The sequence below is a fragment of the Malaya genurostris genome, chromosome 3 (assembly GCF_030247185.1).
Source record: "Malaya genurostris strain Urasoe2022 chromosome 3, Malgen_1.1, whole genome shotgun sequence".
In the NCBI taxonomy this organism is placed as follows: Eukaryota; Metazoa; Arthropoda; class Insecta; order Diptera; family Culicidae; genus Malaya; species Malaya genurostris.
In genome coordinates, this window is record NC_080572.1 from 57,591,592 (window position 1) to 57,604,166 (window position 12,575).

At 35.3% G+C, this 12,575-nt stretch overlaps 2 protein-coding genes across 5 annotated transcripts in view; one reads left to right on the forward strand and one right to left on the reverse strand.

Moving 5' to 3' along the window:
- The window catches only part of LOC131439468 (ras-related protein Rab6), a 62,438-nt gene that overhangs the window by 32,184 nt on the left and 17,679 nt on the right, over positions 1-12,575 (forward strand). The gene's annotated exons all lie outside the window — the stretch shown is intronic.
- Positions 5,589-10,055, reverse strand: LOC131439463 (uncharacterized). Of its 2 annotated transcripts, XM_058610503.1 has the most exons (6): positions 7,690-10,055; positions 7,498-7,629; positions 7,100-7,360; positions 6,683-7,018; positions 6,195-6,357; positions 5,589-5,819 (listed from the first exon to the last, which is right to left on the reverse strand). In XM_058610503.1, the coding sequence occupies exons 1-6, from the start codon at positions 8,002-8,004 to the stop codon at positions 5,596-5,598; spliced, it is 1,431 nt and encodes a 476-aa protein (XP_058466486.1). In that variant the 5' UTR covers positions 8,005-10,055; the 3' UTR covers positions 5,589-5,595. The 2 variants fall into 2 exon arrangements, with proteins under 2 accessions (XP_058466486.1, XP_058466487.1); XM_058610504.1 differs by lacking the exon at positions 7,690-10,055 and having other exon boundaries at positions 7,498-7,648.

Below are 12,575 nucleotides of genomic sequence, written 5' to 3' on the forward strand. Positions count from 1 at the left end.
CCATGTTTTTAATGCGTGTTCTTTAACAAAAAATTACAAGAAACAAAATTTAATGAGTTATAATTCACTACGAGCAGCAAAGATTTCGATATAAGACGTACGTTCAAGTGATTGAGATCTACTACAATACTTCGCTTACACCATGTACAACGCGTTATTTTGAGGTTAGAATCTACAAAATTAAGTAAAGAGTACGTATTCTTATTTACCTTTTTATTCCTCAGCGGCAAACAGACGAAAATTAAAACTTTATTTTTTTGAAAATTTTGGATTTTGTAACGTTCGATACGGACTGGGTGTACTACACCCGAGCACAATGTTTATATGTGTCTAGCTCGGACACAAAGCGGAGACTGACTCTGCCGCTTGGGCCTCTAATAGTGTGTACCTATAAGTTTTTTCCCCCCCTGGTCCGGACCCCCCTCGCCGACTTCTCTTCGTATGGCGCTTCTTTCAAATTTCGCTCGGGTTACGGTAACCCAGTCCGTACCCTGAGGGTTAAATCCTGGTAAGACAAACTTTATTCATTTTCTTGCATCAGGATGACGCAATTGATCAAGCAAATTTTCCTGCTCGTTCAACACAGTGCATGACAAATGATTGTGTCACTTTTAGTTCCTGCCTGAATTTTGTTTGCTATGACCTAATCACATTTTCTACAATTTCAGCCGTTATCATTATAATAGCCTTTGGGACTAAAAAAGTTTAAAATAATAAAAGAAATACGACAAAAGTAAACTAAACAAATGGTTGCAATTATTCATAACTTTTCATACAATCCAACCACTTTCACTTAGCTGCTCGGTAATAAAATTCTTACTGTCGCGCAACACACCACATTCCTGTTGTTGAATGGAATCGTATAATAAAGCATGCGGAAGTCGGAGACATCCTGTCGCCCCATGCAACCAGTTTGTCCCCCCATATCTCCCCGTTCAATACCTACTGTTGAACACATTCTGTTTATTTTACCATCCATGTCCTGTTACTAGTTGGGTTTGTGCTGGCTTTCATTGTTCCGGTTGCTAGCGTGCGAGTTGCAGCGTTGTCGCTCCGTGCAGCAGGCCTGTTGTGTGCAGGAAAATTCTGAAAAACGTTCAGTAGTTTTTGAACGCTTTTGATCGTGTTCTCTGACACCGTAAATCGATTCTAATGCAAAGTCCTGTCATTACATTCTTGTTTTGTGGAATTCGGCCTTTCTGTTTCAACAGACTTCGCAGCTGATTCTTAGTGTACAGAATCATTGCATGGCTAGTACTATGGATCCTACTGACACTAAGAATCCTTCCAGGTCGGGGCTCGAACATACGACAACTGGCTTGTAAGATCAGCGTCCATTTTTGTACAATTAACGGTTTCCGAGGCATTTTTTGTGATATGCAAAAATACATACACCCTTTTTAAAAATCAGTCGTGAGTCGGATTGACCTCTCCATTGGTTCAAAACTTATGGTTTGCCATACTGAAGCCATGTGCAAAGTTTCATCCAAATCGGAGAAGATCGAGTCTGATGATCTGCTAAGCATTTCTGGAATTGCTCAGTTGAATGCTTAAGATACTCGCTTTAGCTTTTTTCGAAGATACCGAATTGCTGAAAAGAAACTGACTTTTAATCAGAGTCCTGGAGAATCTGAGTGTTTACTATTCGATTCAGCTCGACGAGGTCGTGAAAAATGTCTGTGTGTGTGCATGTTTCGAAGATTCTGCTCTGAACTATTTTCTCGGAGTTAGCTGAACCGATTTATTCAGTCTCGTTTGCATGCTATCATTGGTTCATTGAACAAGTTTAAACAAGGATCCGTAGTTATAGGGTATAAGTGACGTAACCGACCAATCGAATTTTTTTCTCTATCCGCTCAATTTTCTCGAAAAACAAATTTCAATAAACTTAAGTTTTGTGATAAAGTGCATGACTACGTTTCGTCTTCGGCTCTTTTGGTACCCATGAGGTATCAAAACCCCCGAATGACTACAATCTGTTTGTGGGCAGTATGGCGTCAATTTGTTTCGTTCTTTCGGCAAGTCAGTAGATCAAGTTCGAAGATTATATGGCTGACACTTCCGGTTCCAGAGATATATTCAAATAAATAGTCAACAAATCGTAATTTTTTGTATTCACCCAACATTCTTAGAAAAGAGTCCATGATCAAATTTCAATGTATTGTTGCTGATACTTCCGTTTCCGAAAATGTTACTAGCGACGTAAGCGTAGTAAACTTTCATGAATTACCCGAATCAATCTAAATTAATTTGTATCGAAAATCTGCCCAAATTCGAGTAAACATTTATTTGATTGAGTGAAAGAGAAACAATAGAATGGCATTATCACATTATTAAGAAGAGGTTTTCTACTTGGTTCTATTTGATAGTTTTAATAAAAGGAATTGTCGGAAGCAGCCCGTTTGAATCTGTTTATTGGTCCTGAAATAAATTGAATCGTTCACGGACGCAAAAAAGCTATTGAAATCTATAAGAAACCCTTATGATATTTCGCTACAAGTTTTCCATATGGAAATCATAAGTCAAACTTATGATCTTCAGAGAAAAAAATTACATTGACCTACTTATGAATTTCATAAATCATACCTATGAAGTTCGTAAGGTAGACTTATGATTAATGTAGAAATGCAGATATGAATGTAATAAGTTGTTTATAAATTTCATAACCCCTACTTATGAAATTCATCGCTACTTTCTTATATTTTTCATGATGATTACTGCTGATTTCCATGGTGAATATGTATGAATATATATATATATATATATATATATATATATATATATATATATATATATATATATATATATATATATATATATATATATATATATATATATATATATATATATATATAACAAAAAAATCTAAAAACTTCGATAACACATTGTTTATTTGTTTACAAAAAAGCACCTTCCTACTATAAAAAATCTTCATTTGGTCTAAATAGATAACGATCCCCTATTTCGTGGATAGCAAATGATGAACCGATAACTTCTACCATATCAATGACACACATTGTATCAAGTCTTTCTGTTGCTTCATATGCTAAAAAATTGTCGTCATACTCTCCTAATTCCCATTTGCTACATACTGCGTACACTTTGTCAACATTTTTAAGAAACTCTTCTATTTCGAGAAGTTTAAATGAGTCTGATTGTTTAAATGTAGTGATAAAATGACCTGTTTTGAATAGAGAACCTTTGAACATAAACGATTGTCTAAACAAAACCATGCTTTCTACTTCGAATGGGTATTCATGAAGAATTTTTGAATAGTAAGGTCGTGACATTAAAAAGCCAACTGTCCATTGTTGTTCATCAATTAAATTAAAAAAACTTTTATTATATAAATCGTGGCTGAATTGCAAACAAGATTTCATGCTTAACGTATATGCAATATTCAAGCGTGAAGACATAACATGAGCATATTCTTTATATCCTTGATGCTTAGCTTCATTCCTAAAACACATCATTTTATCAATTGGTCCACTTTTTGTTATTATATTAGGATAATGAACAAGAAAATGTTGCTTGGGCTTAAGAGTATCTTCGAACAGTATTTGATATAAATAGTGATGAGATTCTATCAGGTTTCTTAGTATTTTTAAGTCGTCGTTTGAAAATGTGTTTTGAAGAATCAAATCAACAGTTTTGATAAGGACTTTGCAAAATGTCCATACGGGATCGTCTCGTGGTACGTATGGTCCTACGATAAAAGTAAAATTTCTACAAAACGCTTTCATTTCTGACGCGGTCATTCTTCCTTTAATTACTCTTTTCTGTTTTTTTGTGTTATATGTCTCTTCAAAATCAGGTATGCGTCGCAAGCTTACATCTGTTGACATCTTTCCTATAAATTTTACTCTGGTGTTCAATATTGATCTGCTGAAAAATTTTTTTTCGTATATAAAATAATTAAGTGCGGAAAGTAAACCGTATTTGCAGATTCCATTACTGAATAAATCATGCATTCCATCAACACTGGGATTATCGATTACATGGAAAGATGTTAGCTGATTGAACGCGGAGTCTCCGACAATACCCGTTTCCGAATGATTTCCAACAGAAACATCCGCTTCATAATTCGCAATATTACGCAAAAAACTCTGATACTCTAAATTATCCTTTTGTAGATCTTTCCTATGTCTACAACAAAAGCGACAATAATAATTGGCGTTAAATCCACTTGACAACAGTAAAAATGTGTGAACTCCCAGGTTATCACCTTGGATTAAACATAAAATGAATCGGACTTTCACAAATTTGGAATTTAATTTAAATATTATTCCGTCTTCTTCTAGTTTTTTAAACGGAACCAGTAATTGTTCTACTAATTTGTTAACACCTGACATATTTATTGCAATTTTTCTTATAAAACCTGCAACTAATATGTTGCAAAGCTTAGATCTAAACGCGTCAGGAATAGTCGGAAAACTGTAGTAAATTCCACATACAGAATCTATTTTGCTATGAGAACTTTGAGCATCGTTGACTTCAAATTCATCAGCGTACAGCCAAATGGGTAAAATATAGTTATTTTCATTTTGTTCATATATTGCTTTTGTTCGCTTCCAAACTTTTGCGTTGACGAAATGGGAGATTTTATTGGATTTTTCCAGATGGTTAGTATGTTGAAGAGTCTCCTTGAGAACCTCAGCGGTTTCAAAAAATGATTTTACTTGAAAACCTATCGGGTTTAAAACCAAACACGAAGTTCTACCGCTCTCGTTACTTGAGACGTTTACCGAATTGTGTTCTAAAACGTAAATAGTTGGCTTTTCAAAAATACTCAATGTTTTCAAATGCGACAAAAATTTAAAATCAGTATCAATAAAGTGAAACGCGTTTTTAAATTGTGCTAGGTACTTATTCAATTCATATTGTGTATCTAGATGATCCATTTTAATGTTATCAAGCTTTTCCGCAAACAGTGCACAAATGTTTTTGGTAGCCTTCTGAATATCTCTCACGTCTTGTCTAGTAAAATTACTTTTTCTATGCATATCTAAAGTAAATCGCACAGCTGATTGTTGAATTGATATCAAATTTTTTTCAAGTGTAATGTCTTTATTAGTGACTGTCTCTAGCTTCAATAATTTGGGTAATACGTCGTTTTCAAATGATTCACTAGTTTCATTTTGCTGTTCTTGCACCACTGTATCAATGATTTCCGAACGAGATGTATGGTTCATAACGTGTCTTTTAAAATTAGGAAATTTCGTAAAAATTTGAATGCAATTAAGCAAAGGACATTTGAAATAGTTATTTTCAGGAAGTTTATGCACATTTTCAGTGTGCTTCAAATGTAAAACTAGCGAACAAGAATTATAATCGCAACCAGGTACGTTACACGGAATTGTTGTTGTTGTCATTTTTCAAGAAATCGGCTAATTTGATTACAGATAAATAGCTACCATGCGGTGGATCTAATCCATACACGAATTTCTCTATGAAATTCCAAACCAATTTGGAAAGGCTCGAGACCGGTAAACCTAGCACTATCTGTAGCTTCAATTGTACGTCAAGCCCACGCTTAATAGTAGGCAACTCATACTCGAGGTTTTTGTAAATAACGTAGCATTGCCCCGTAACGGTTTACAAAGATTCATCTATTACTACCAATTTTGGAGAAGCAGGTAGCTTTAGATTCTCCAATATTTGCAGTGTATCATGGAGTTTTGTTCGGCCTGAATCTCTGCTATTAGCCAACAGGAAAGTATCCGATTGTGCAACCGATATTGTTGGTTTGAATCCCTTTGATGCCTTAACAGGAATAAGCACTGTACTCAAAGCATGGAGAAGATGAAGCAAACGTATGTCTGTAAAATATAAATGTGGAAGAATACTAGCATTACATAAATTGATGAATATACGAGAAAAAGTAATATATATATATATATATATATATATATATATATATATATATATATATATATATATATATATATATATATATATATATATATATATATATATGTATATATATATATATATATATATATATATATATATATATATATATATATATATATATATATATATATATATATATATATATATATATATATATATATATATGATATATATATATATATATATATATATATATATATATATATATATATATATATATATATATATATATATATATATAAATATTTAGCAACATTATATAATTCGTTACAGTTTCTTACCGGAAGAATAACTGGCATCTCTTAAACCTTGCAACAAGCGCTTTGACGATGGATCTTTTGCATTCTTATTCACATACTGTGCAACTGGCTCGAAAATAGTATCCCACTTTTTAAAACATTCACTTGGATCACCCAAACCAAGGTTTCGATAATCAATGTCCAACTAAAAGTAATCGTTTTATTTTTGTAATGATTGTCTTATGGCGTTTTCGTTTTTAATTTGCACTACACCGGTGCAGTGCTACACTGAGGCATGAATAAACGAACAAAAATGACGAAAACATAAACAGTAACCATTGACTACAATAAACGATTTCATTGCACAGAGCTACACCAAACTTTTGATGAGTGCTACACCAGTGGTATCGGTGCAGAAAAAGTGTAGCACTAGTGTAGTGCAATTGGTAAAAACGAACGGTTTAGGTGCAGCTTTCGCTACACCGGTGTAGTGCAATTTAAAAACGAAAACGACATTAGATTCTGTTTACCAATTGATATCCGAACTCTTCTTGCAATTGCGGGTATTCGTTGATCAGCTGCTGCACGCGATTAGATTGCTTCAAATATTGCTTCCTCGCTCTGAAACTAATTTCCCACAGTGTGAGTACGGTTGACCAAGGAGAAATGTTTTGGTTGAGCCACTGCACTGCGCTTTCCTCTTCCGTAGTCAACTCTAGAGACTTTGAATCATCTTCAATTATGGAAGCAATATGTGCAGCTTCTTTATTGGCTCTTTGACGTTCGGACTGCTTTATATAATTGATTCGGCTAAACAGCTTCCCACCTGGGTTCGATCGTCCTGCTTTCGGCAAGTAATAGGTTTCCTGGAATTAAAATGTTACTTGATATTTTCATAAATATTTCTTTTCAATTAATAATGAACATGATATTATCATCACGGGTACCTTTGACTCTTTAGGAAATACACAAATAATCACGTCGCTGAGATCATTAATTATTTCTGCTGTTGTTTTGCGTCCTAAGGATAAATGAAATTGTGCAACTGTGTTCACAACTAGTTTTTGGCCAGCATCGGAAAGCTTATGCGTTGTAGCGTGTTTTAATATTTGTTTGCCATAGTCGGTTTGTTCTAAAAGAACGCGCAGATGGGATGGTGACAAAAGGGTAAGCTTTTTTTTTGAGGTTCCGACTCTGTGCTCTATCTTCTGAAAGAATACATTAGAATGCTGTTTTTAGAAATGAACAGTAAAAGATTTAAATATCAGGAATAAGATTTCAAAACTGTGTGATTCTTTAGAAATCATAATACATTTCATAATAGAATTCATTGTATTCTAATTACCTCGATATCAGCATCAATACAATCAATGACCTCTACAGTTCCAAACGAAATATTTAAGTCGTGAGGAGACGAGTCCGGAGATTCCAATTTCTGGATGTTATTTTCCTCAACAAAAGCAATATATTCTAATTGCTGTGTCATGCATAGACAAAGTATTACTATCATTAAATAAAATAATGAATAAAGACTTACATTTCTTTTCCTCCAGTCCGCAATCCAATTCCAAACGATTTGTGGAAGAACGGAATATTTTGAAGCCAACGAATATATTTCTTTTTCTCTGCAGTCGATCAACTCTCTCAATTGTAATTTTGAATTTTTAAAAAGTAATTTGCACGCTTCAGATGGTGCGCTTTCCACAAAGTCTTGAAGCAAAATGTGCTCGTTTAAAACAACGGTGTCTTCGTTTTCCATTTTTATGACTTGACTGCTTTTATAAGGAATAATTATGATATTTTCACAAAGTAGACTGTTATAAATATCATAAGTTGTGTTTGAGGAATGCATATGTCATTGATATGAATTTCATAAGTCATGCTTATGAAGTTCATATGTGTGCTTACTGAATGCATAAGTCTTCAATGAAATCAAAATTGTGCTGGTTCATAAGTCACAACTTATGAAATTATTAAGTTTTTTTTCCTCGGTGTTGAAGTTCATTGAAACTAAGTAATCGTTGAAGTTCTTAGATACTGGATGTCTTCCTCTCGAATGAATGAAAATAATTTCCATTTATTTGGTACGACCAGTGCACAAATAGTTTTCTCGCTGGCGTCTTGTAGACGCTTTTTAGTCTGGCAATTCTCAGTAACAGTTCGGCTGAAAAGTTCGTATCGTTTAATAGAAACACACATTTTTTTGCCAAAATTCGTTTTTATTATTCAACATAATTGCCATCAGAGGCGATACAGCGATTATAGCGATCGTACCATTTTTGTAGTACGATTTGTCCTTTGCCTCAAAATAGGCCTCAGTTTCAGCGATTACCTCTTCATTGCTTCTAAATTTTTTATCAGCGAGCATTCTCTTGAGGTCTGAGAACAGGAAAAAGTCACTTGGGGCCAAATCTGGAGAATACGGTGGATGAGGGAGCAATTCGAAGCCCAATTCGTTCAATTTCAGCATGGTTTTCATCGACTTGTGACACGGTGCATTGTCTTGATGAAACAAAACTTTTTTCTTCTTCAAATGAGGCCGTATTTTTTAAATTTCGTCCCTCAAACGCTCTAATAACGCTATATAATAGTCACTGTTGATGGTTTTTCCCTTTTCAAGGTAGTCGATGAAAATTACACCATGCGAATCCCAAAATACAGACGCCATAACCTTACCGGCCGATTGTTGAGTCTTTCCACGCTTTGGGTTTGGTTCATCGCGTGCAGTCCACTCAGCTGACTGTCGATTAGACTCCGGAGTGAAGTGATGGAGCCATGTTTCGTCCATTGTTATATATCGACGAAAAAAATCGGTTTTATTTCGATATAACAGCTCCAAACACTGCTCAGAATCATCAATTCGTGGTTGTTTTTGATCGATTATGAGCTCACGCGGCACCCATTTTGCACAAAGCTTTCTCATATCCAAATATTCGTGAATAATATGTCCAACACGTTCCTTTGATATCTTTAGGGTGTCAGCTATCTCGATCAACTTCACTTCACGGTCATTGAAAATCATTTTGTGGATTTTTTTCACGTTTTCATCGGTAACAGCCTCTTTTGGACGTCCACTGCGTTCATCGTCTTCGGTGCTCATATGACCAGTACGAAATTTTGCAAACCACTTACGAATTGTTGCTTCGCCCGGTGCAGAGTCTGGATAACACTCATCAAGCCATTTTTTGGTATCGGCGGCACTTTTTTTCATCAAAAAGTAGTGTTTCATCAACACACGAAATTCCTTTTTCTCCATTTTTTTCACAATAACAAAAGTAGATTCACTCAAAATGCAATATCTCACAAACTAATAATCAGACAGCTGTCAAATCACGTATCTTTTGAAGGTTGGTACTAACTGAAAATGGTATGGATTTAATTCTAGTGGCGCCCTCTCATAGAAACGATACGAACTTTTCAGCCGATCTGTTAAGGTAGAAAAAAACAAAAATGAATAGGGAAAACTGCACAGAGCACGAATCATTGCAACACTGCGATGCTGACTGCGTGAATGACTCTTTTTAAACATTTACCTCACTACAAATTTTCATCCAAAAAGAAGGGGCGGACGCAAGCACAAATATTTTCAGGTTTCGATGCAAGAAAATATAGTTCTTTGGGATCGTTTCGTCCGTCACAAGAAAGATCGCATTGTTGGGTTTCATCACCGTTTCTCTAGAATGACAAAGGTTAATACTGAATAATTATTAAAATAATTACCACTTGTTTTGTCCATAAAAAAGGCGGATGAGTGCGGTAAAAGACTGAATTCTGGAACTGATTTCTGAACCTGAGTACTGGACAGGAATTGGGAAACTAAATTCTAGGTAGAGTCTAACGGATGAAAAAAAAAACACAATTTTTGCGAATTTTTTACAGTTATCGCTAAAACAATAAATTCAAATGTTGTGCATAATACAAAGCATCATCGGAAAAATATTTTGTAATATTTTCAAAAATATAGAGCAATAAAGCAGTGAGGAAGTATTTTCGAGGACTCGTTTTAGAAATCACGGTTTGCGGTGTTCATTGTCCCTACGTTTTCATATTTTTTATTTTTTTTAAATTTTTAGTGGCTGTTGGAAGTCAAATCTTCGATTTTTCACAAAAAAAAAACAAACCGCAGCTGTACAACATCCCAGAAGTATGTAAACGAAAAGGAAAACGTTAAGATTGGGTATTTTCCGACCCTGTCAGCTTGGAGCCAAATCAATCCTCAGTTCAGCAACGCCATCGCTCGGCATCATATTCAACATATCATGTCAATTGTATGGGTGCGCAGTGCTACTATTTTGGCGCACACGAATTTGACATTTCTCTTCCATACTTCTATGTACGAGATTCGATGCGGACTCGCCAGAGGTTGCCATGCTCACAAAAAAGGTTGCCAATTATTTGTTCGGGAAACGAGAGAGCTGGATATCTTGTTTATATGATGTCTTTGGTGTTTTGTATGTAGTTATAAGTAGTTTTTTAAATAACGATGGACACGGACGTTTTAAACGTACTTACGAGAATTAAGCGTTTAAAGTATATTGTCTATGAAATCGAAGGAAAACAAAAATTTTTCTAAGAGGCGAATAGAATCCAGAATTTCGAAAAATCATGTTTTGCCTTTCTCATATAGAAAGGTTATGCAATCACCTACATGTCATATACCATTCGACTCAGTTCATCGAACTGAGCAATGTGTGTGTGTGTGTGTGTGTGTGTGTGTGTGTGTGTGTGTGTGTGTGTGTATGTGTGTGTGTATGTGTCAAATAATCTCACTAGGTTTTCTCGGAGATGGCTGAACCGATTTTGACAAACTTAGATTCAAATGAAAGGTCTCGTGGTCCCATACGGAATTCCTGAATTTCATCCGGATCCGACTTCCGGTTCCGGAATTATAGGGTAAAGTGTGTTCAATATTGTACACAAACCGATAGTCATTATCAGTAGGCAACTAAACAAACCGATTCCGGCTATTCTGGTTCTAGATATCCGGTTCCGGAAGTACCGGAAATAGTGGTTATATATTCCAAAATAGATCTCACTCACTTTTCTCAGCGATGGTTTGACCGATTTCCACAAACTTAGATTCAAATGAAAGGTCTTCCGGTCCCATACGGAATTCCTGAATTTCATCGACTTCCGGCTTCGGAATTATAGGGTAAAGTGTGCAATATTGTACACCGTCACTTAAACCGGCGAAACAAAAAACGTAAAAAAATTTCTAAACTGGTCTCAAAACTACACAAATCGATAGTCATTATCAGTAGGCAACTAATAAAACCGATTCCGGCTATTCTGGTTCCCGGTATCCGGTTCCGGAAGTACCGGAAATAGTAGTCATATATACCAAAATAGATCTCACTCACTTTTCTCAGCGATGGTTTGACCGATTTCTACAAACTTAGATTCAAATGAAAGGTCTTCCGGTTTTATACGGAATTCCTGAATTTCATCCGGATCCGACTTCCGGCTCCGGAATTATAAAGTAAAGTGTGTTCAATATTGTACACCGTCACTTAAACCGGCGAAACAAAAAACGTAAAAAAAATTCTAAACTGGTCTCAAAACTAAACAAATCGATAGTCATTATCAGTAGGCAACTAAACAAACCGATTCCGGCTATTCTGGTTTCCGGTATACGGATCCGGAAGTACCGGAAATAGTGGTGTTCAATATTGTACACCGTCACTTAAACCGGCGAAACAAAAAACGTAAAAAAAATTCTAAACTGGTCTCAAAACTAAACAAATCGATAGTCATTATCAGTAGGCAACTAAACAAACCGATTCCGGCTATTCTGGTTTCCGGTATCCGGATCCGGAAGTACCGGAAATAGTGGTGTTCAATATTGTACACCGTCACTTAAACCGGCGAAACAAAAAACGAAAAAAAAATTCTAAACTGGTCTCAAAACTAAACAAATCGATAGTCATTATCAGTAGGCAACTAAACAAACCGATTCCGGCTATTCTGGTTTCCGGTATCCGGTTCCGGAAGTACCGGAAATAGTGGTCATATATTCCAAAATAGATCTCACTCACTTTTCTCAGCGATGGTTCCGATCCCATACGGAATTCCTGAATTTCATCCGGATCCGACTTGCGGTGCCGGAATTATAGGGTAAAGTGTGTTCAATATTGTACACCGTCACTTAAAATATTTTCGGATGCAACAAACATGTTATGCACATGTTAATTACAATCTCCTGGTTTCTTTCAAAAATCGAAGAGAAAAATTTTGAATAGAATATCACAATATTATATGTACATGAGAAAGGCATCATTACACCACAAAAAACAGGTTTTTTTCTTTGTATTTTGTTTTAATAAAACATATCAAGAATGCTTTGTGAAAATGTCAAGTCAATCGAAGCAGAATTTTTAGGCCTGTGCGCCGAGCTCTTCCCTCTTCGCAGTATGAAAAAAGAAA

Excerpts from the sequence above, each read along its gene's own strand:
- LOC131439463 (XM_058610503.1), bottom strand. The coding sequence starts at position 8,004 with ATGCATTCCTCAAACACAACTTATGATATTTATAACAGTCTACTTTGT. Across the intron at positions 7,361-7,497 it reads GTATTGATGCTGATATCGAG|AAGATAGAGCACAGAGTCGG; the intron begins GTAATTAGAATA and ends GTATTCTTTCAG. Across the intron at positions 5,820-6,194 it reads AGATGCCAGTTATTCTTCCG|ACATACGTTTGCTTCATCTT; the intron begins GTAAGAAACTGT and ends TATATTTTACAG.